Here is a 25700-nt window from a genome sequence, read left to right on the forward strand (position 1 = left end):
TTGAAAAGTGAAAAATTAAAGTTTTTATTTGGAGGATTAATTAATGCTTCTGCCCTGTGTCCTCTCTACCTTGTAGACTTATTTTTGAAATACAGAACTTGAACATAATGTCTTGGGGCTCATGCCATGCTATCTGTTTCTCGTCTCTCTGTAGGAAGTCCTGGTTAGTCTTCAGGCTTGTCTCACACGTGCACGAAATTTTCACTCAAAATTTGAACACAATGACTTCAATGTTAGCTTATATTTTAGCATCAGTCAGTTAGAGGTACTTTAATTCTGGCCATGTTAGTAGACATTTTTCAAAGAATTATAGAAATTACCATCTGTAGAAGCCTATTAAACTGTGTTGTATCAACCTCTGCTGTAATGCTAGACTGATAAAAAACAGTGAAATCTCCAAATCATTCATCTTTTGCCTTTTGCTTTACTAGACCACATCTGTGCATGCGTGTGTGTGTATGTGAAATCTGGTTTTGTTTTTTTTTTCCACTTTCATTTGTTGTTTTCCCTTTTAGCTTTCAAACAGCTTTTGTTAAATATCTTAACCTTTTCTTGGGGCTTAGTGACCTCATCTTAGAGACTGGTATGCTAAGAAAATATTAACAAGAGCTGAAAACATTAATATTGATTGGAAGACTTGGAACAGGGATGAGATCGGGAGTAGTCAACAAAGATTCACTAATGGGAAATCACACTTGACCTGAGTAGATGAGAGGAAAGCAGTGGGTGTTGTTTGCTTTTACTTTAGCAAGGCTTTTGACACTGTCTCCCATAACATCCTTATAGGCAAGCTTAGGAAGTGTGGGAACTGGACAGTGAGGAGGATTGAGAGTTGGTTGACTTGCAGAGCTCAGAGCTGTGATCAGTGGCACAGACTACTTGTAGGCCTCTAGCTAGAGGTTTTCCCCAGTGATTAATAATAGGTCCTGTCCAACATCTTCAGTGACCTGAATTAAGTGATAGAATGCACGCTTGGCCTGTTTGCTGATGATATGAAGCTGGAAGGAGTGGCTGACACATGAAAAGGCTGCCATTCAGAAAGAAGAATAAGTACGTGCACTAGTACAACTTAGGGGATGACTTTCTGGAAAGGAGTTCTCCTGAGAATGACCAGGGGGTCCTGGTGGACAACAGGTGGACCGTGAACCAGCAGTGTGCCATTGTGAACAAGAAGGCCAGTGGTATCCTGGGTTGCATTAAAAAGAGCATGGAGAGAAGGTTGAGGGAGGGTCTCTTCCCCCTCTACTGTATACTGGTGAGGCCACATCTGGAGTACTGTGTCCAGTTCTGAGCTCCCCAGTTCAGGAAAGACATGGAACCACTGGAGAGAGTCCTGTAGAGGGCTACAAAAATTATTAGGAACCCAGAGCATCTCTCTTGTGAGGAAAGGCTGAGAGACCTAGGACTATTCAACTTGGAGAAGACTGAGGGAGATGTGATCAATGCTTATAAGTATCTAATGTGTAGAGGTCAAGTGAATGGGGCCAATCTCTTTTCAGTGGTGCCCAGTGATGGAACAAGGAGCAACATTCATAAACTGAAGCACATTAAATTCCATCTGTACATGAAATATGACTCCTTTGCTTTGGGAGTGTTAGAGCACTGAAACAAGTTGCTTGGGGAGATTGTGAAGTCTCCTTCTCTCCTTCTCTGGTGATACTCAAAACCTGCCTGGATGCTTTCTTGTGCAACCTACTCTAGGGAAACTGCTATAGCAGGGGGGTTGAACTAGATGATCTCCAAAGGTCCTTTCCTACAGTTCTGTGGTTCTGTGACATAATTTCCATGGCTCCATGGGAATTTCTACTAATAAGTAGACTTAAGCCAATAAGCCAACTAAAGTAGTATGTGTGTATAATTTACTATTTTAAAAAAGTTTTATTTCAGAAACATGTATGCTTTCATCATTTATTAAATAGTATGTAAAAATATCAGTTTTGAGTTGGTATTTTAAAGTTATTTTATATTTTGAAGTTTCTGATGCTGATGAAATGAGATAATTGATGAGGCAATTTGTGGTGTAGCATAAATATATAGCGTTCATCAGATAAAAACAAATGATTAGAAATTATACCATATTTAGTAGCATTAACTTTTTTGCCCTTTATATAATGGCCTAAAAGTGCTTCTGGAATGAAAACGGGTCTTTCCTTGAATTATATCCTCCATTAATGTTGCTTGTAATTTCTATTATGTATCACCAATTATATCTTGGAACTTTGCCTATCATAGTGGATATGCTGCTACAGTTGCAAAACTATTTCATCCAGAAGATCTGATGGCCTGGAACAGTGCATTACATTTACAGAAGAGAGAGAGAATTTAGGGAGAAATGCAATTTTCCAGAAAGTCTCTTGCTAATGGAGGTTGGATGCCTACCAGAAATGATGCTAAAGAGATCTGAGGTATGAGAGAGAGAGAGAGAGAGAGACCTTCTGCTCAGTTGCCATTCAAGCTGTAACCTGCTATGACAGTTGTCAACATTGCCCTTTCTGATTTCTCCCAGTTGTATTCCATTTATTATAAGCATTTCAAAGAGTCGCCTGCTGGGGTATCCAGAGGAGAGTCACTGCAGGAGTCTGGCTAGCAGATTTAGTCAAAAGGATCCTTGCCTCCTGCTATAAGCAATAATTTAATGAGCACTTCACAGCAACAATATCAAGATAGGCATGCCCCTTGCTTTCAGTGGAGGGAACCAGTGCGAAGAGTGGGTTTCTAAAACTCATCCTCTGTTTTGCATCTGGGTTCTGGGTTCTTATCCTATTGCCTTATTACAGTTAGCAGAGAACAAAGATAAGTTAAAAGCTTGACCTATGCTATAACACAAATAATGTTTGAAAACTGACAAACATTGTAGGGTTTTCTTATTGTTTCCCGGAAGGTCTTTTTGTCTTTTTTTTTTTTTTTTTAATTGCTCTTTGAAAATGAAAGAGATGTGAAAAAGTCAGTATCTAAACAATTCTGAAATGAAAATGCATGTTACTGAAGTGTAAGGCAAAAGGAAATCAAACTTGTGGCAGGCTGGATAAAAATGAAGTAGACCAACACAGGGCCTACAGAGTTCAAGAGAGATCTTTATTTAAAGATAGTATTTCTACCCTTGGGATATCTAGGTGGTTTACTCTGGTTTAGAAAGTGGATCCTTTTGTTCCCTACCTGGGCAACCTCCCACAAATCCATTTTGTTGGAGTGGAAAAATTATATAGCCAAAAGATCATAAAACATTCTTTAGAAGAGAGCAGTTGTCTGGCTGAGAGTGGCCAAGCGTGACTATTGCTGGCACTTGTTTGGGGGAATAATAGAGGCCCTTCATTTAAGTAGAGACTTGTGTAAAGTACATTTTAACATCAGTGGAGATTTCTGATGCATTAGTCTTCTAAATATTGTGGAATGGTTGCTCAGTGGTATATCCTGCAAACTCAGGTGAAACAACTAAATGACTAATAAAAGAGACTCAGAAAACACGCGTGAGCACAGTATAATCATGTGCTGGAATACCAAACAAATATTGTTACCCACTGAAGGATTATTCAGCTTTGCAAATGAAAGTTTCTGCTTGCAGTAATAATTATTTATTTACATATGTGGTTAACTTTCTGAAATACAGACACATATTAATACCTGGCATATATTTCACAGGAGCAGACTTAACCACAAAGGAACAGACAGGTGACAGGACAAGGGGAAATGGCCTTAAGTTGTGCCAGGGTAAGTTTAGGTTGGATATTAGGAAAAACTTCTTTACAGAAAGGGTTGTTAAGCAGTGGAATAGGCTCCCCAGAGAGGTGGTTGAGTTACTATCCTTGGATGTGCTTAAAAACCATTTGGATGTGGTGCTCAGGGACATGATTTGTTAGAGTTAGGATAGTATGGTTAGTTTATGGTTGGACTCGATGATCTTTAAGGTCTTTTCCAACCTGAGTTATTCTATGATTCTATGATCATTTAACTTAAGTCACAAAATTATCCTTATATTAATGTCCTGTATACTTACTAGAGGTCAATCCATCTCTTTTAGGTTATCCACTGGAGTTTACAATGTCTTCTGTACTGTGATCTTAATTTAGTTTTGTTTCAAAGGGTAATTATAGGAGGCCATTGCTAGTGCACTAATACAGGGCAAGCTGTTACTGATATTACTCAGAAGTCATTGAACCACAATGCTGGAAATAACTTAGTTCATATCCAGGGGACTACAGGTCTGTCAGCCTGACTTCAGCATTGTGAAAAGTCATGGAGCAGATTATCTTGAGCGTGATCACATAACGTGAGAGACAACCAGGGGATCAGGCCTTGTCAGCGGGAAAAGGAAATGGATCTAGGGGTGTTTGTTGACGCTCAGTTGAACATGAGCCAGGAATGTGCCCAGGTGACCAAGAAGGCCAGTGCCATCCTGGCTTGTATCAGAAATAGTGCAGTCAGAAAGACTAGGGACACTGTTGCTCCTCTGTGCATGTCACTGGTGAAGCCGCACCTCCAAGTACTGTGTTCAGTTTTGAACCCTGTGCTACTGGACAGATATCGAAGCTCTGGAGCGTGTCCAGAGAAGGGCATCAAAGCTGGTGGGGGGTCTGGAGAACAGGCCCCCTGTTATGGGGGAGCATCTTTATGGGCTGCTTTATGGGAGCATTTATGGGGAGCAGCTGAAGGAGCTGGGATTGTTCAGTCTGGAGAAGAGGATGCTTGGGAAACCTTATCACTCTTTACAATTGCTTGAAAGGAGGTTGTGACAAGGTGGGGGACGGCCTCTTTTTCCAGGGAACAGTGATAGAACAAGAACTAATAGCTTTAAGTTTTGCCAGGGGAGGTTCAGGTTGGATATCTGGAAAAATTTACTCTCAGAAAAGCTGGTATTGGACAAGGCTGACCAGGGATGTGGTGGAGTCTCTGTCCTGAAGGTTTTCAAGGAGATGGTAGATGTGGCACTGAGAGACGTGGTTTGGTGGGCATGATGGTGCTGAGTCGATGGTTGGACTAGATGATCTCAGTGGACTTTTCCAAACTTAATAATTCTCTGGTACTACAATTGAAGTCAGGTTACATCACTGTATTTCTATCATTTATGAAGGTGAAGAGTTCACCTAGAGTTATTAGAGCCTTTGCTCATAAATAGCCTAAAAGATGTTGAATGTCAGTTTGCTATGTCTGTGGTTTTTATACTTGTGGACATGATAATGAAGTTTAATATGCCATATAGTAGATCTTCCTATTATATCCTGCTTTGTTTGTCTTCTGATTTCTTCTTCTTGCGAAGAATGAAATTTCTTCTAGAGTTTCTTACCAAAATATTAATTTTATGCAAAACAGTATTATTGAAATGAACTTGATCAATCTAATTTTCTCACTTATTCTAGGTCCTGCTCTGACTTTTCAGTTTCACAGAGAACAGACAGCTGGTTTTGTAGCTTGTAGGAGTGTGGATATCACTGAGGTCTAGATAACAGTAATGTGACTGGGAGTTAATTTGCTTGTCTACGTGCTCTGCATTATGGGGTGTATCTTTAGGTTTAACAGTTGCACTAGAAAGGCAGCCTGCTTTCAGAGCTGGGTAGTATGAATAAGAGGAGATAAGAGGATTCACAGCCAGAGTAATTTCTAACTGATGCTGTTAAACCTTGATTTAGGATATTTCTTCACAGCTTGGCCCATGCTCACAAAATGAAACTGGTGGACTGTGCTGAGATCATAGGCAGTGATTAAACATTTATGGTTAATGTAGTATACTATGGTATTGCTGCTGCCCAGAGGCAAAGCATTGTAATGCAGATTCAGTATAGCTGCTGCAAGAACTCTAAAACAAAAGGATTTGTAGAGTTTCTCCTGCAGTACTGGCTCCTGGCTGTTCTCAAAACTACCTGCATTTTTCTTCTTCTTTATTTTAGAATGAGGAATGTAGAGGAGAAGTAGATGGAGGCTAATAATGTTCTAGAAATTGCACCTTCCACCATTTGTCTGTCCTTTGCATCTGTCTTCTTAAACTGTACTCTTGAGTGCATTAGGTTACTCTGCTTTTGTAAATAGGTTTATGCAACTGAATTCTGTAACCCTTGTGCAAGTACGTAGCTGTACTGGTGGTAGTGGCTCAGTTGCAAGACAGACAGATTAATTAGAATATTTACTTGTAAGGGGTTACTGATTGTTTAAGATATGGTGATAAACGTGTGGGTTCTAAATGTATTCTTGTTGTCTGTGTGATCTCGTTAGGTGTGTATAGGACAATCATGCTTTTAAAAGTTTTTTGTTTGTTTTTAGGTGATTATATGAAACAATTTGACTGCCAGCAGCAGCTGATATTATTTGAGTGTTCTGTGTTTTGCTTTGTTTGTATTTATTTGCATATCAGATATTATTGTTTGCATAAAAAGACTACTTCTAGTTTAAGTCTCTGAATGGTTGATTGCACACGCACTGTAACAAGGCAGTTTTTCACACTGTGTTGAGATCCAGTTCAGCTTTCTGTCTTGAAAAGTGTTGACTTGTAAATATTCACTATATCTGAAGAAAATAGTAAGATTGTAGCAACATGCTTTTGATGCTAAGTGCTGTAATTGTTATGCTGGAAGTTTCCTTATACTGTCAGGTTGGCGGAAGAAAGAGAGACAGGGTGACATAAAGGACACAGATAATCACAAGTCTTCATTATGGATATGTAATATCTCAGATAAACAAGTACTAGTTTACTGCAAAAAAATGTATTTGAGGGAAGAAAAACAGTTGTCTGCTAAAGTCATTTAGGGAGGAAAATTCTAATATGAGTTCCTGTGAGACATGTAGAAAATACTTAAGCCTGTCTTTGTCTGCATTTACTGCTTGAATGCTGGAATTACACTTTTAAAATTACCTGTAGGCATACATACAGTGTTGTTAGACAGGACTCATGGTAAAATTATGTAACTTGTCATATGATTATTGATTTTGCTCTAATTATTGATGGTATTTGAAAAGAAGCACTTTGTTGGACAGACTTACCTGAAGGGTAATTATATATTGGTAAATTCTTAATTCACATGCAGCTAAATGCAGTCACATCTGAATGACGGCCTTTCCTCTGAAGAGGACTGGGGGACTTTTGCTGGTTTATTTGAGGAGAATATGGTCTGACTGGCTACTGTTTTAGATAAATTGCCTCATCTCATTTAAGAAGCACTGATGTAGTTGTTGCTAGCATTTGCATTTTCCAAGTAATTTAGGTACCCTAAGAAAGTTTCACAAGCTCTTGACTCTGGTCAGCATATAAAAAAGGGGAGAAGTACATAATCTTTGGTCAAACAAAAAAAAAACAATCAAAGGACACATCTTACTGTAATGCACTGTTTTGAAAACAAGAATGACCAATGAAAGTTGTACTGTCTTTTTGTTAGCTTATGACAGTGTATACAAGTCTGATTTGTCACTGTGCAGCTTCATCTGTTGTGGCAAACTGTAAAACTGCTCACTATTGCTTATCTTACCCTTTTTCATCTTTCGTATTTCTTTCTGATTTCATGTTTATGCTTTTGTTCAACATAAAGACACCTTCAGCTTTACCTAGTGGGAAGAAGAGGTGCAAAGCCACATCTGTATGAAATATCAGTATGTCCAAAAAACAGGAAGGCTTAATATCTTTTTTCTAGAGCCTGGGGGAAAAGGATAAGGGGAGATGGAGGAACTGCAATACATGGAAAATGAAATGAAGGCCTTCACTGATAATGCCATTACAAAGGGTTGGTGTGGCTTAAAGGTTAAAGTAGAGGATTGAGAGTTATGTCTCCTGGAAGACATACATACCAGTTACTTCAATTAGCTTGTCCTTGACCTTAGGTAACCTTCTTTGTAGCTTGATTTGCTTGCCCATGTTGCGGGGTTTTTTTTTTTTTAGTTATTGTTTCATATGGGTTTGGTGGGAATTGATTGTCTGTTTATAAAAGTCTTTGAAATTATCAAATGCGAAAAAAAATTTTGCTTGTATTGGAGGCTTTTGGCAATATTTGTATGCTTTTGTGCTACTGAGAATTTGCAAAAACAGGTAAAAAGTAATGCTTTTCAAATGTGACTTTCAGTGCTTTGCAATGTGTGTAATCGTTTACTGTGGTGTAAAGTAAGTGTAAAAGTGTGACTGAACTAGAAGATAACAGCATTTTATGCTCATTTTATCCAGATACAGATCACTACACCATGATCTAGACAGTAGCAGATCAGGCTCCTAAGGTATATATAGGATCCTTGTACTGGACAGGTTGTTAATAGGTTACTATGCTGAGTGAGGAGTTCCACTGAGAAACCCTCTTCCTCTGGGAAGACATTTCTCTTGGGATGTTGCTAAGCAATCAGACAGTAGCTTCTCTCTAACTGTACAATCTGCCTCAGTGATGGCATGAGACTTCATCCTGAAGGTGGAATAGTAGAATATGGCATCGTTTATGACTGAATGGTGCCTGAATTAACATTGCTTTTGAATCTAATAGATTGCCTCCTGATAGCTTTGAGCTGTACCTAGTGGACATAAGGGCTAGGTCATGCTTTATGCACTGTCTTGTGTTGAGCAGTATGTCTGTGCTTTCCATTCTTGCACAGCTCAAGGCTCTCTTCTCTGGATAAAATGGTTCTGATAGAAGAGGCCATATCCCCTTCATTGCATACCACATTGTATGATAATGTGGGATTAAACTATATGCATTCTCATTACTAGAACTTTTATGTCTGGTTGTACTCCCTGTAGCATCACTGAAATGAGGCCCAGACAGGTGAATGGCTGCAGAGTTAACAGAGTCTGAAAAATAAAATGTTTTTTTTCAATGTACAAGACTTGTTTTCTTGCTTTGTTTTCTGATTAGGAGAAGTTGACAATATGCAAAGACCGTTAAAAAGTTGTCACAGTAGTCCACCCTCAGCCTCCGTTCTCCACTGGCTTTACTCACTGGCCGTCTGGGGCTATTAAAAGGCGAGTGAGTTTTGCTAGGTTCTGGTATGAACAAAGTAACCAATGACATGATGTTTTAACTCTTCAGTGACATTATCAACAGCATCTGGGATTTTAAAAATTTAGATGGGCTAATTCCCTAATGAAGCTCCTTCAGTGTAAAAGACAAACTGTGTCTCAACCTAAAGTAGTATTGCATTCCTTAGGGAATGAACATTTCAAGAGGTTGCCAGGTGTATTTCAACTCAATAGTCCGTATTTAGAGCAGATATCTATTCTATAATTGATTGTGCATATTTCTTATGACAAATAGTAGATCTGTGTGTGGAGAAAGACAGCTGATGGACACTGTTGATCAAAGCATTGATATTTACATATGTCTCATCTGTAAAGGATTCTTTGAAGTTAGTTGGCTTGCTAATTCATCCACTGCATTAGTTACAAAGCAGTGCTGAGAGAGGCAGTGTTTAATTTGTGTGTGAACAATATTTCAATTAGTTAGGACTGGGTCTGTGACACCTCAGCCCCGGAGGTCAGATTTCTTTGGCTGATAGCTGGCTCTGGTTGACTGTCTTCTGGTGTGATTCTATGAACCGTATCAGTATTGATCAGAATAAAAGTGCTTTTGTGTCTAGGATCTTGGTCTTTGGTATAGAATAATCTTTATCTTGGCCAAATTTGTGCTTTGCCAGAAGAATTGTTGTAGTTCTCTGCTTTTTGAAACCTTGTTTTTGTGTGATATCTAGTGATAAAGCCTTATCAGCTATTTGTATAAATGGACAGGCTTAGTCTTATAAAGCTCTCTTAGGCAGTGTAGTAAGAAATTCACCGTTTCCTCAAGTGTTGTCAAGTGTCTATACTATATAGAGGTTTTGGAAAATTCTGTTGAAAGAAAAGGTTACACTTGCAGACATTTTTTAGTGTCTTTCAAAAGCTTCATGTACCAAAGTGACCTGTTGTACAAGTTAGAATGGAGAAAAAGGAAACAATAAAGTATTGTTAGGGAGCACAGATCCCTGCAGTGCAGTGCTTACAGGAGCACAATGCCATATTTAGAGATATTTCATGAATCAGCCACCTGTTAGGGATAGCAGATTAACCACTGAAAATCAGAGTTAGATCCTGAGGTGATCAGTGAAGTCTTCTGCCTGTGAATGAGAGGAGACTGTGGCTTTAATTTTCAATTTCCTGTACATGGTATTACTATCTGGGTAGGAATTACTCGTATTTTTAAGTGGCAGACAGTGAGACAGCAAGTTTAAATAGTTATGTGAGGGTTTATTATGGAAACATGGTCCTGAGGAAATTTTGGATAGTGAGACAACTGTCAGATGGAAAATGGTCATCAGTCACTACAGGGAAGTTTTAGAAATCACCTGTGTCATGTTCAGTGAACGTCTCTGAGCTTTCTGGTTGGAAAGATCAGACCTAAAAAGGAGAATGACTCAAAACAGGAAATAGAAGGGACAAAAAAACTACTCTAGGTGTTCATATGAAGCTTTGTAAATGATTTATTTTGTTTCTTAAACAGCCAAAAGGAAACAATTTGGGAATCTGCTAGACCAATTAAGATGCATGTGTGTAAAGACAGTATCTGTATTCTAATGGTGTCTGGTTAGTTTTGTTATACCAATGTATGAACAAATTCTTTGATTCATTTTTCTTTTTAAGAAAATCTAATAACTATGGCACATGTAAGTATTGTTTAATATTTTTTTAAAACAATTTGAAAAGATACCTATTTAATACAATCAGCATGTTTGTATCAAAAAATAATCAACTTAAAAGAAGAAATGTGTTCAGTTATCTGAAGGTCAGATACTTTATAAATAGATACAGGACTTGCTTTTAAAATTACAAAGCTAAAGAAAGCATAGTAATTTGTTCTTACTCAAGTCTTAACAATCTCTAAACAAGTCATAATTTTCTCCTGGTTCTCTGTCTAAATACACAGCCCTTTTCTAAGCAGTGTGGTACAAAGTGTAGATCACAAGTAACTGCAGCATTTTTTTTGCTGTAGAGGAAAAATTTACTTTCTATAGCCCTAAGTAAAGCAAATGGCAACCATAGTTAGGAGTAAAACAGGCAAATATATATTTTTTTTCCAGTAATAACTATTAACCAACTGTTTAGCTTTATATTGTTGGAAAATATACTTTCATGTAATACTAATGCTGGATGATTTTTTGTCAAACAATGAGAAGGGGATTATAAATCTGTGTCAGTGTAGTTATTATGGTCCATCATTAACATGTCCACAACAAAGGCTCCCATATTAGTAAAATCGTACATTCACTGTGTGTGTGGTTTTTTTTTTTGTTTGTTTGTTTGTTTATTTCTTTCTTTTTGTTTGTTTTGTTTTCATCTGGAAAGCTTTATTGGCTTTGTAGAAGTGTAATGGTCTATGCATGTTGCTAGTGGCAAATCCTATCCTTAGGTATGCAGTTCATTTAACAAGAAGTGAAATTGTCAGTTATGTACACGTGTGATATAATATCGTTTTTATCTATAAGGTTCTCTAATGAGACATAAGAAACTTCACTATTTTATTCTTTTCTGCTTTATAAGTGATTGGGCATGGATCTTACCTCCAGGTGTTTCTTCAGCATTTATTTATTTTATTATTTTCTTCTAAGTGTAGTAAGCTATGAGATGCATGCTGCATATCATGCTGTGTTTTCAGTTGTCATTTTGAGACAATCTCCAGACAGTGAGGTCAGACAAGAACTGTATGGCAAATGGACCAGACAATAAGAAGCTGGTCAAATGAATTAAAAACAGAATAAGTAGATAAATATTCCAGAGCTGTGAAGTTGTTGAAGTAGCTGGCTCTAAACTCTCAGCCTTTTTTTTTTCTGCCTTTTTCTCACATGCAGAGTTCATTTTCAACAGGGAGCTAAAACACACTGTATTTTTCTTTAAGATATTAGTTAAGATCTATTTATAAATCTTAAAAATGTCAATGCAATTCTAAGTTTTTAATCTCACACATTAAACATGGTTTGTCATCAGATTTTGAATCTCAGACATACTCAAATTGTTTTGCTTTTTAGGAAGTATTTCACATGTTCTTTGCATCTTTTGCATAAAACTTGTGCCCAATTATCTGTTAATTAGATAATCTGAAAATCTCACTTTTTTTTAGTGACATTGGAGAAATCGATATTTCTATTTAATATCTTGGCCACCTCCTTGTAGGAAAAGTGTACATAAACAAACAAAAACCAGTGAATTTTTCTCTAACTGCATGTCTAGGAAGCATGCACAGAAAACAATATTTAGATGAAACTTAGATTAGAAATATAGCTACCCTCTTGTCTGTTTTTTGTTTGTTTGTTTGTTTGTTTGTTTCCCCCTGTGGTTAAAAGAAAAGTAAAGAAGTTTCAGTAAGGCAGTATGTTAATTCTGTTGCACAAAGAGCATCCCTGTTCATGCTTTCATGCCATGTATGAATTTCAGTCCAAGGAGCTAGATTATATATCTGTATTCTGAAAATTATAATATTTGACATCCTGTCAAACATAAGAGCCTAATATTTTCACATAATCTGCATTGATAAAACATCCTGAGCAGTAAGACAATTTGCGGAAGGTGTTAAACACATGTTCAGCTGAGATGAGAAGCTTATCCAGAATGCTCTTTTAATCTCCTGCCTCTGATCCTCCATTGTCTGCTCCTTGTACTGCAACCCGTATTACAACTGATTTTGCTCTTTTTTTTTTTTTTTTTTTTTTTTTAATAAGCAGGTTATTTGAGATGTCACTTGTAAAGAAAAATGTATATTTTTAAGTAAGGGGTTCCAGTAGGCTTTTTCTTTAGATATGCATCAACTTATTTCTCAGAGGATAAATTAAATTCTCTACTGCAAAAGCTCAGGGGAAAAAAAAAAAAAAAAAGAAAAAAAAAGTTGTTTACACCCTTAAAAGTGTGGTGCCTCTATCTTGACATAGAGAAACTTTCTTTAAAAAACAGGATACCATTCCTACTCCTCTCCTTACTAAATTCCTATTTGACATGTTTATTCTCCCTTCTGGATCAGAGTTAGATTTTACGTGAAATGAAACAGATTTATATTTATAGGATAAATGAAGATAGGCCTATCTGGAATTTCAGCTTTTAAGGCTAGTCAGGATGAATATCCTGTAGAATCTGTTTGTCTTTTATTCTAGCAGTGATACAGAAGAGAGTAACAATTCATTTCGAAACTGGAACTTTAAAGTATCTTTAAAGATTCATATTTTATTTGATTTGATAAAGATAGAATACTGTTCTGCTTGCAAGCTCATGTCAGCTTCTGTTTTTCCTTGTAAAGCTGAAATCTAAGTCATTAAAAATCCACAGTTGCTATAGGTTTATTTGTTGTAGTCTTTTTTTTCTTTTCTTTTCTTTTTTTCTTCTTTTTTTTTTTTTTGTTAGGTTTTTTGTTGTTTTTTGGTTTTGTTTTTACTTGGTTTGGTTTTTAACGAATGGTGAGATCTATAGCACTGAACAGTGGACTAAAACTGTCTCTTACCTTAGCTGCAGGACAATTATACCCTATTCTGTATATCTTACTCCAACAAAATTCAAATTTGCTTTTATAAACCAACTCAGATCTTCCTTAGGTGATGAGTTTAGGGTAAGAATTATGAAGAAGGAGGAATATTACAAGAGTTCTAAACTGCTCATTCAGTCAATGCGGTTAAAATTCCCAAAATACATTTTTTTTATTTTTAAAGTTCCTTTTTTAGTTGGTAACTATTTCATTTACTGTGCTTTAAATATAAAACAAACAAACAAACAAATAAAAAACAAACAAACAAAAAAAAGCACCAAAAGCAGACAGAAAAAAACAAACCTCAACAATTAAAAATAACACAAACTGCTTCTCCTTCCAGAAGCCTGGATGGAGTGGGAGGGAAGATGCTATGTGTGAGTCAAGGGCTGGGCTGTGTGGAGCTCCCAGCTGGCAATAGCACGGTTGAGAGCCTCTGGGTAATGATGAAGGGACTAACAAATAAAATGGATGTCATTGTGCGAGTCTGCTTTTGGCCACACAGCCAGGATGACAGCACTGATGAATTATTCTTTAAGGAACTAACAGACATCTCTAGATCAGTTGCCCTTATCCTTATGGGTGACAACAACTTGACAGATGTTAACTGGGAATACCACACAGCTGATACAAAGAAGTCCAGGAGAATCTCGTAACACCTTGATAATAACTTCTTGGTACAGGAACTAAGGGAGACAATTAGAAAAGATCTTGTAGTTGAAGTGGAGATAGGTGGCTATCTTGGCCACAAAGCAGACAAATTTAAAATCTTAGGTGACTGGAGGAAAACGCCCACAAAAGCTTCATCCCTACATGTGGAGAAAGCAAGCTTCAGACTACTCAGGGAACTAGTTAGGATGATCTCCTGGGAATCAGCTCTTGGAGTCTTTCTAACTCTCCCCTTCCCCCATCTTTACTAATTAAAGCTGTACTTGTCTGATTGATCAGTCTGTTGTCAAAGATGTGTATCCCCCATTTAATGGATTCCATTTTTCCCAGTACTTGTTGATCTTCAAATAGGGTCACATGGTTATAGATGCCAAAAACCAGTGGTGCAGCCAGTTGTTCACTTGGAGAATCCATCTACTTCTGCAAACTTTATTCTTCTTTTTCATCCTTTATTCTAGCTGGTAAGATTGAAAATATAATGGTCTATGCCCACACACCCTTAATCCCCATTTGATAGTTTCCAAGTTGCCTATGTGGAAGAGCAGCAAGGGTTAATGGTTTCCACCTGCTAATGGTGTGAACAGTCTTTCCCTGACATTCCTGGTTTAAGCCCCTAACAGGCAGCAAACCTTTCTTGACAAGAGCTCAAGTTAAGTTGGAAGATGGATCTCTGACCCCAGTAGCAGGGAATCACTACAGCAATCACTCACTGCTTCTTCTGGGTGATCCTGCATGGCACTGGCTATATTTCTTCACTTGGAACCATGCTTAGCTCTTTTGTGGATAGAGGATACTAAACCTGCTTGTTAAGTGCAAGCCTGCAGGTGGAGCAACTGACTTTCTTCTCATACAAGGAATGACCAATTTACAGCCTTCGTCTTCCATAGTCTTGGGACTTACTGTTTCACATGGCACAGAGTGCAATTGCATCTTCACTGCAGTGGGAGGTTAAGACCCTTGATGCTGTAGGAGCTTCAAGAACATCCTGTCTCTTACTCATCTTCATGAATGTTAATCAGCCCGCTTATTTCCTCCCATAACTTTTTTGACATGGCAACATAACTTTTTAACCACAGCAACATACCTACAGAAGAGAAGACCTTCAGCCTCAGGCACTCCCTACAATTTGAGACCCATTGGAGATGCCTCTGCTGCCGGGAGGTCTGTCTGGATGAAAGCCTCTGGCACAACTGATCCAGCAGCTCCAGCAGATGCAACTGCCAAGGAAAGAGTTCTGTGGCGTGTCAAAACCATACCTGAGGGTGAAAGTACTAACATTACCTCAATTCTTTGCAGAGTGCAAAGTATGAATGAGCTATTGTTGGGTTATTACATTAGCACTGACTGCTTCTGGAAATGAACTGAATGTTCTGATGAATTGTTATCTAAAATACACATCCCTCTTTAGCTGTTAGTTGCTTTCCAAGAAATTAATCTGCTGTTTTTAACAGACGGAAAGCTTGTGAGGCCTCATTTGTTGTCAACCAGAAAGATCTCTTACACAAATAAATCAGTTTTTATTGTAGTAAATGTTGTGAAAAGAATTATTTTCTTTTTGGAAGGGTGAGCAGTGTCTTCTGTATTTTCTTTTTGTATTAGTGGCACGGAATAAACTATTATGCATTAGAAATTCAATACCACATTTTTTTCTGTTGATAATTAGAATTCATGTAACCAGACCTATTGTGGGAACAGCATAAAGTCTGAATAACAAAAATCTACTTTTACAATAACAACAACATTGTTCCATGTATAAAGACTTAGGTCTTCATTTTAGAATTAAAAAGCAGAAAAATAACCTCCAGGTATTAATATTCCCAAAAGGCTGCCAGTAGTAGTCTGTAATGAAGCAAATGACTGTCTATATAAACTTGTATTTTCCTGTTGCATATTAGGCAGTAAGTGGGAAGTGTTAGCTTGAAAGCATGTATTGCTCAGCAGTTCACTCAGTAAACACAGGTAAGGATTTGATTAAACAACTTAAGACAATGTTTCTTAAAGCCAGTAATTTCCTCAGCTCTTCTGCACAGTTTTCTGAAAGGCTGTGTATTATAGTTGCAAAAAGATTGCTTTTGACAGGAATGTTCCTCATATTAGAGCACTGTCAAAACAGGTATATACACAAGGACAAGAAGCAGCTGAAATACATCGCTTGCTGAACGTATTGCTGGGCATGCTCAATCTGGCTATGAAGCTGTGTATCAGAGCTCAAGACATTCACATGACAGATGACTTTGTACAAGAATCTGCACCGCTGTATATTATTATTGTTGTTGTTGTTGTTGTTGTTGTTGTTGTTTTATTCCTTGTAATAACTTCTAGTGAACCTTTAAATCCGTTGTTTGTGCTTTTGGTATGATGAAGAAATTCATCTTCTTTGACCAAGATGGTGACTTTGTACATGTTGGTTGAAAGTATTGAAACAAAAAAGTAACCTATCTTATATTCAGTTTCTGATTTCATTTCATAAATTGTCCTTATAGTCATTGATTAGACTGAGTTAGACTGGATTTAGTTAGCATAACTGTCATATGCCATCCAGGTGTTTATTTTGTTCTACTGAAGTGAGAATGGAAATCTTTTGTTCATCATTAATAGAGGACAGGTTTGTTTCTCTATGAACCATTTGTACTCTTCACACTCAGCTAGGAATCAATACATATATGTTCATTCTCTTTTCACAAAACTTGACCTTGTTGCATGGTGTATGTTGTTTTTAACTTCTGCTTCAGGAAAAAATGACTTAACATTTTTATCATCAGGAGTGATAGCCATCATGTATACAAAATTCTAAGACTAAGGTTGAATTTTTGAAAATCTGGTAAACACATATAGGAATAGGAAGTCAAGTTTGTTTTTTTTCTCTCTAATCTGCAGCTAGAAATGGACAGAAGAAATGGACTTCGTCATTGTATGCCTTTGCAGTGTCTCCTATCTCAATTTAAAAGGTGTCTCTAATTTGGAAATACCTCATTTTACACCTGAGAAAGCCTAAGAAGTACGGCTTCACGGCTATAGTACATCTATAGAAGCACATACATAAAGATTAACTGTTTGGGTTTCTGAATGCCAAAAGCATTCTTAACATTTGTACATCAATCTTTTTGTGCCTCAGTTTACTGATGTGCAGTATGAGTAGAAGTAACAACTGTTATTTCTGAAACATAGTTAAGGGAAAGTTTTTTTCTGAGAGAGGTTCAGAAGTATAGATCACTCATTATTAGAGAGGATTTTTATGCCCAGCTTAAAATGTGAGGAGAGAACTATGTTCTTTGCATTTAACTTGCTTAGGAACTGCAACAGCAGAAACAGGTACTTTTGTTATGCTGTTTTTTCCTCTCCAGTGCAGACCCTTTCCGTTGTAGACCTCCATTCCCACTGTGCTTCCCACCTCCATCATATCCACGTGATAAGAACTGAGCCACTTGCTTTTGTGAGTCTGCAGGAACCTGTAAAAATGGCTGGTTTGCAAGCAGTCTTAACTGTAGTTGACAAAATGACACACAGGAGAACAAGAGCATTGTTAGCATTGCTAACATTCCAGCATTGAAGTTCATTGTACTTAACTCTCTAACAATGAATGATATGGTATGGCCACCTGTCTTGTGCTCCATGGAAGACTAGCTGGTCAAGTCATTATTTATCTGTGAAAACATCTGTGCAATTAAGCTGAATGCCAAATAGCATGAAGGTTCAGGTGATTGTAGAAAGTTTTAAACATACTGTTAAACAGAGAAATTTGATTATCACCTGGCTTTTGCAGTCTTGGCTGTGTAATTCGATAGGCATTGATCAGATGATTGGAATATATGCCACATGCATTAGGAACTGCTATACTGAAGTTAAATAGAAAAAGAAGTAATGTCTTTAACTGCTTTCTTGTAAATACTCATCATCTTTATGTTGTCTTTCAATGGGAATTATATGGCTTTTTATTTTCCTTTCTCAATTACAATTAAAAATACTCTGATTTGTAATATAAAATAAAGATTTAGTTAATCACATTTCTTACAAACAAAAGAGATATAAAGTAAAAAAAAGTGTTTTCTGGCTACATTAATAACTTGTAGATAGTGTATGCTGTTATTATATTGGTATTAGATATTATAGTATGCATAAGATGAGAATACCAATGTGAATGAAATGTGATTGCAATATGTTGTTTTTCGAGGAATGTAATTTTCTATAAAATGACTACAGATGTTTTAAAAACAAACATGATTCTCAGAACATGTGCTTTCCTAAAGATTAATGTTCATCCAGCTGTTAGGGTTTATTTTTTCTTTACAATCAAATTTTAATTTTTATGGGATCATGAAAGTTTTTAAACGTTAAGATTAAATTGTGCTTAATTTCAAGTCAAAGTTTAAAAGGAAGAAAAAGATTTTTTTTTCCCAGATCTTCAGTTCTACCTTTTCTTAAAATGTATCAGATTCAGCTGGGAAGCTTGTCAATGTGAGCAGATGTGAGATAAGTTTTTTGCTCCTCTGAAATTTTGCTGGAAACTTTCAATGGGAGCACATCTAGTAGAAAAGCTACAAGATTATTCATTTATTGCTGTTTGCTTTCATATTGCAACACTACTATTCATAGCAAAACAATCAGTTTCTACTATTTACACTTCAACCTGTGCATATAGTCAGTTTTGATATTGAAAAACAAAACAAAACAAAAAAAGCCTGTGTAGTGTTCCAGTAACTCATCTGCTAACACAGTCTTTCTGATTTGATGAATGGACACATTCTAAAGGATTCTCTACTATGATGTATTTCAAACAAATAGAAATATGTGTTTCATCCACACATCGGAAGGAATTATTTCTATTGTCACATATGAATAACACATTCTGAATATCCTGTCACACTGAGCTGCTTGTTTAAATCATACAGGGAGAGCTTAGTGGACTTAGCTTTGTGTTGTTCAGCTAAATAATTATATTCTCAAATACTTAAAACAAAATCAATCCAATATGACATTGTCATTTTCTTTGTTTTAAAAATGACAGTTCTCTTTTTACTGAGCAGTGCTGAAAACCAAGAATAATGGTCACAATTCTGTCTGTTAAATGTTAAATCAGTACTAAAAATTAGATACTCCAATGTACTGCTTTGGTATGCACAACAGACAACAGACTGTGTGGCTTCAAGCTGAAATATCTGAATAATACTTTGATTTTTATTTTTTTTTATTTTTTTTTCCCCAAATTAGCAGCATTGAGTATCAAGGATTTCTATGAAGTCTTAGCCTGGAACATTTGCAATGTAAAAATGTTTGTGTCTGTATTTCTTTTGTCAGTGGAAGCAAAGCATAATGTATGCATACAGTATTTCTTGTGCAATTAATTAATTTTGTGTTCTTTGTGTGGGGTAGAATTTCTTACATACGAACACTCTCATCTGATTTGCTTCTCATTTCAATACTTGCATAAAGATTCTCTAGGCTTTCAGATCCTCTCTTTTACATATTTCATTTTCTTCTGATTCTGAGAAGGCATTGTATTGAGGGAGTCAACTGGCACAATGCCCACAATTAATGATGATAAGCCTTCTCTTGTCATTCGTTCTCTGCATTGTTGTAAGCATTTATGAGTAAAGGAAAGGAACACAATGTTTCTATGCTTCTGAATATGAAATCCATCATTTCACTTCTTTCTTTTTCTTTTTTTTCTTCCCCTCTTCCCCCCCAGTGAGCAGATGTGTAGTTGAAGGAGGGAAAAAAAAACCAAAACAACTAACATCACTAAGACTACAAATTTGCTAAGAATTAGAAGAGGCATTCAGAATATTGCAGCTTCTGTCCACTTTCCTCTTACAGATTTTTTTTGATCACATGAATGAGGCTTCACAGACCTCATGGAATACTACATTTAGGTACTACAAACTGATGCCAATAGAATATCAACATAGACCTTTCTAAATAATATTTATAAACTTTAAGGAGACTGTTACATATTTGCTTGGAGATTGTGAACAGCAATGTGGTCTATTCCCCTAACTTCACTTTTTATAAATATGGAGAAAATATTTAAGAATCGATCTTAATATTCTCTCAACCTGACCCTCTCCTGGTTTCATATAAAATTTCTGTATGACCTCTGTGCAGGAAAAAAATAAAGTTTTGAATAGCAGAATATTCAGAGCTTTATGCAATATCACTTCCATTGGTTGTGTTGTCTTGTACAAAGTAACAAGGTCCTGTTTCAAAATCCAGTAAAGTCAGAAAAATACTTTCTTCTTGGTACAGGAGATGTTTGAATTGATATCTTCTGATTTTAATGTTGCTTCTAAGATTACAATTAAAGCTTCTACATCCGGTCTTTAAAAATATGTAGACAACCTTCAAAGTGGGAAGAGATTTCTTGGATTCTAGCAGCTGTCATGGCTTACAGTTAATTAAAACTGGCTTTGAGGTTGTTAAAGAAGAAAAAAAATAAGATTATTCTTTTGATACAAGGTAAATGAAAGACTACACAGAAAAAGTATAGACTAACTCCAATTCTCTGCTGTATGTTATATCAAAGGAACTTTCCCAGTGGTGGAATTTTGGTGATTTTGGTACAGCATGACTTTATTTAGAATTTAGTCAATAGCATTTTGTGTTCTACTAGGAAGGCATTTCTGATTTTCTTACCTTTAAAAGAAGAGGAATGGTAAATTAATGATTTTGCAATTGTGGTATGGTACTAAGAGAGTTATTACAGGAGTAGAAGCATTGCTAGTGGTACAGTATAGCTTGTCAAAAGATTCATGTTCAGTAGATTTAATAGATTTCTTGACAGAAATGTCTGCAGATGCTGGGTCTATCTAATTACTAATGTAACATAGTTTGTACCTGGTTGTATAATATAGGCTGTTAGAGAAAATGAATGTGATCAAAAGATGTAAAATAACACTACTTTATCCATTTTAATTAGGTGTTGTTAGGGTATAGCTTTTTGCTAGTTGCTTCTAAACGTTTTAAAGACCTAGCTTATTACAAACCACACTCAGATTTTCTGATGTACTTGTTTAAATGTAACATTCACGTGTACAGATAGTCATAATTTCAATGACTTACTCTGTTGAACTAAATACCTACTAGTGGAAATGATACCTGAGTAACATCAGCATTTTCAGTGTATTGACCTTGTCAAATAAACCTACTAGAAAAATGAAGTAGGTAGATTTAAAAGATAGCCATGAACCATGGTTGTTTTGTGCATTTTTAGAAAATCTTCTATACAGCCGTTTTTCATCTGTATTCAATTGTATTTTCCCACTGGAGTTTTGTTTGCTAGTTGGTTACTACCGCAGATTTGATAGAACTATCAATCAGAAACGTTGTAAAAAGGGACAAAGACAAACAAGCAAACAAACAAAACCACACAAAATGAAACAGCAAAACTGACTGAGAACAAAACCTACAGCATTTTATTTTTTCTTTTTTTAAACCTAGAAAAGAGCACCTATCAGAATGCCCTCATTTATTTGGATGCAACGGAGCTTTGAAGGGGCAAGACAGGTGTGCTGTTTTCAGTAGTGATAATTTAGTATGTGACACAGTTCATAAACTAGCAGCTAAATGTGAGAACAGAATACGTTTTGAGGCCAACTTAATGTGTTACTCCGTCCTGTAGAAATGAGAATATTTCATAACATTTTTATGTTGTTAACCTTCCACATTTGAGATGCTGTGGCACCACAGGGGAGAGGAGACTGTTCTGTGAGAGATGTGCCAGGACGTTGTCTGCATGCTCGGGATAGCTCAGTGCTTCAAAAATCTGGACAGAAATCTGGACAGAGGGTAACAGTTCCTGAGAGGGAGCATTCTCCTGTACTTGAAAGGAGCTGAGAACTGAAGGTGGGGCACTCTATCCAGTTTGCATACTGGTTCTTCTGTTAGCTGCTGCTCCAGCAAATGAGAAAATGATGGCACAAATAAAATAAAATAAATAAATAAAAATAGTGCTAGGAAGTTTTAGTACTAAGCAGAGTCTGGTGAAAAATATGTCTGCCTGTTACGCTCTGTCTCTCAAATCTTTATGTTGATGCTTTCAGTGGTAGGAAAAGTTTCAGAATATACGTTAACTTCTTCCTTTGTTCTACTCTGTCTGGTGTGCATATATCCAAACGATTTTTTTCCTTTACTGTTTTGGAATTTGATGGTCCTCTGAATGTCCTGGAATTTTTTTTTTTTTTTTTTTTCTTATTGCCTTTTGATCAGTGTTCCTGTTAATGTATTACTATTTTAATGTACTTTCCTGCTTCTGTAGCCTCTATTCTCTTGCTTTTATTGAAATGTGAGCAATGCCCCCTACACTTGATTCCCTCTTCGTGTACTACTCACCAGCACAGCTTCTTTTTCTCGTTCTAAAGCATTTGTATAGAAACAAATTAGCTGTATATAAATAGGTCTACAATGACGTACCTTCTGCTTGCATAAGGCAGCCAAATTTCTACATGAGATCAAAGAGCTAGTTTACATGGGTAAAGGTGTACATTAGAGACAGAGCAGCTGCTCTGGAGTCTTTTGAACTCTCATTTACCACCTCCCCCTTCAAAAGCATGGTGTTGTGGCAGAAGTTTTTCACAGCCATCAGAGACTGCGTTTTTCCCAAACTGTAACCAGATCTTTGGTATCAGACCTCTGTCATATGCTCAGGCTGTATAATTGCAATTGAGCATGATTAAGACTTATGCAGGTTAAAACGCTCTGTGTTTGCACTTACCAAGTGAAATCACTTAAAGTGGGTGGTGTTCCTACATGTGCGAAGTACTCACCATGAACTTGTTTAGCTAAAAATCTATCACTTCTACCACTCCTAACTTTGAATAATCGTTTTGACTTGCCTGAAGTAAAATATAAATTAAAAAAAAAAAAAAAAAGCCACTGAATATTCTAAAAGAGTTCCATTTAAAAATATAATCATTTGCAATTACATTTTGGAAACAAACAAACAAAAATAAAGACAACAAAAAATAGGAGGCTATTTGCTCTCTCCTGAGAGGTTTTCACTGATAGCACAGTCATGTGGCCCTATTCTGAAATGGAGCTTTGCACACAACTGATTGTGACTGGAAATGAAGATGACTCTTTGTCTATTCTGTCATGTTGAATTCTAAGGCTGGCATTTAAGGATCCTTTTGAATGAGTAGCTTCAAATTGATTCAGTTTGTTGAAAAGCTTGAGGCCCACTGAATTGAAAAATAGCATTTAGATTGGGAAAAAAATGATAGATTTCAAGTCACTATACAAGTTTTGTGAGACAGGATTTTGCATTGCAGCAGTCATTTAGAGTATGTAGCTGCTTGTTTCAGCATTCTTTTAATTTTCTAAATTTTACTCACTAAAGTTAGAACAGAAAAGTATTTTTGTATGTGTAGACATATGTAGATCTCTCCAAAATAATGCCTTTTATTTATATACCTTGGAATCTACAACAGATACAAAGAGCACAATAACACTAATTGATAGAGCAAATTCTCATCTACAAAACACTAATTTTCAGGATAGACTCTGGCATTAGCTGTGTATTTTCACCGGTGATGGACTGCATGCCACGCTAGTAAAAATCTGCACCAGCCAAGAGGACTCACAATTGTTGTCTCCACTACTGAAGTGTACCACCCACTGCCTCTCTGCTTTCACATCCACTGTGTGATCAACGTTCAGCAAGCATTGATGAATGTTTGTGGATACAAAAGAAAAAAAAATCATACGTGGAATTTTTAAATATACTTGCATGATTTTTGAGCATGATCTAGGTATGAGGAAGACATACCTTTTGCTGCTTAAGCATTGATTTGTCTCATGTACTTTCACACCTTCTTCATTTCCCTAAAATCAAAATTTGCTGGTTTTGGTTGAAAGCCAACAAATGGATTTGGAAAATTCTGTTCTTTAAATATCACAGCACTGATCGCACCCGTATGCCTAAACATTTATTATCCACCTTTCCTGTATGTCCGTGTGCTTTATTAGCTACTTCTCCCCAAAGGAAGACAAAAAAGCAACAAAAATAAAACGTTCTCTGCTAGTAGAGCAGTCTCTTGCTATACGACTTCAACTGTATTTGGGGATTATAAGAAACTCATAGGCTAGAGAACAATTTGACCAAGTGGATACACATGCCAGAGTTCAAGGCTGCAACCTGGTGCTGTCCAGATTGCTATGACAAACATAGCAATTGGAACCAAGATTAGCAATTTAATCAGAATACCATGTAAATATTCATAGAATATGTCACTTGCTGAACAGAACCTATAACATTACATGTCTATTATATTGCAGTTAAAGAAAAAGGAATGCCAAGCAGTGTGTGTGTAGACAACATAATTAAAATTCTAAAGCTTTTGGGGTGTCACATCATAATCTTCAGGTTTTATAGTTTGCAAGATTTTCCTATGTTTAATCACAGTAACACGCTTCGGGGTAAAATGCTCTCATGGAAGGCAATTTGGCACTGTCATGTTTTACAGTTTACCGTAATATGGAACACATACTCCTAGTAAGTTTGTAGACTTGTAAGTGAAGATCAAGGATATCAATCATTAGAACAAGTAATGCTAACAAGAATATATTATCAGATATAAAAATCCCTATTTTCAGGCTTAAGCTAATTTGAAATTATTGAGAATATAAAAATTTAAGAATGGAAAAATGATAGGAATGAGATGACGTCAAAGATGCCCAACTGGTACAGTCAGTTTATTCTGCCTAATACTGGTAGCAGCTGGAGACAAGATGCTGGCTTTAAATGAAATATTGTTTTGCCTAAAATTTTTGTATCAGTTGTAAAATTCTACTATACTCTGTTTTTCTGGTTGGGCCTATAAGATTTTTAGTGTACAGATAGGCATCATAAGTAACAGTTAAATACAAGAGCCATCAGATTTCCGGCTGCTAATAGCTGTTGAGACTCCTGCTTGTCTTCAAACAGCAGGAAGCATTGTGACCAGGTTGATGCTTTTACAGAAATAAAAGACATTGTAGGACAGTGGGAAAAGAGTGGAATAGTTGCATGAAAGTTGTAGTTTAATATGGCTGCAGAAGGTGAATTCTTACAGAGACTAACTGAATTTCCTTATACATTTTGCATGTATAGGTGCTATGTAGCTGAGAAGCTGATTAAAATAATGAATTGCAATCTTGTACTCAGTTTATAGGAGAACTCAGTATTGACATTTGCTAGCTACACATTAATAGAATAATTCACTCCTAAGAAAAAGTGATCTAGTTTATTTATTTATTTATTTATTTCCAAAATAAAAAAAAAGCCTTTGGCATAAAATTTATGCAAGGTCACATTTCACCTATAGCCTGTTTTTTTGGTTATTTTTTTTTTCTTCTCTTTTTCAAGCACATACCTAGTTACACTTTAATATTTGCAGTCTCTAGATTGTCAACATCATTGTATAATAACCAACTTATTATAGAAAGCTGCAAATGCCACGCTGCCAATCACTTGTCCATCACACTAACAGGTGCACTGCCATTGTCAGTGTCAGGCTGAATACTGGGGATCAGTTAGACAGGTGGAGTAATTTACTCATCTCACAGTGGCAGTAGGGTACACCTTATCAAGAGAAAAAGAGGTGCAGCTTGGCGCATTTGGTATGT

At 36.4% G+C, this 25700-nt stretch overlaps 1 protein-coding gene across 7 annotated transcripts in view; it reads left to right on the forward strand.

Moving 5' to 3' along the window:
* The window catches only part of PCDH9 (protocadherin 9), a 703877-nt gene that overhangs the window by 226846 nt on the left and 451331 nt on the right, over window positions 1-25700 (forward strand). Inside the window, exon 3 of one of the 7 annotated variants that reach the window (XM_042838944.1) lies at window positions 21135-21161. The exons of 5 other annotated variants lie outside the window; for them this stretch is intronic. In XM_042838944.1, the coding sequence (XP_042694878.1) occupies window positions 21135-21161 (27 nt within the window). Of the gene's footprint in view, window positions 1-923; window positions 943-21134; window positions 21162-25700 lie in introns of all 7 variants that reach the window. One more of the 7 variants, XM_042838943.1, reaches the window with a different exon arrangement.

Source organism: Centrocercus urophasianus, unplaced genomic scaffold, assembly GCF_019232065.1.
Source record: "Centrocercus urophasianus isolate 14NV4802_14NV808 unplaced genomic scaffold, USGS_Curo_1.0 seq_9, whole genome shotgun sequence".
In the NCBI taxonomy this organism is placed as follows: Eukaryota; Metazoa; Chordata; class Aves; order Galliformes; family Phasianidae; genus Centrocercus; species Centrocercus urophasianus.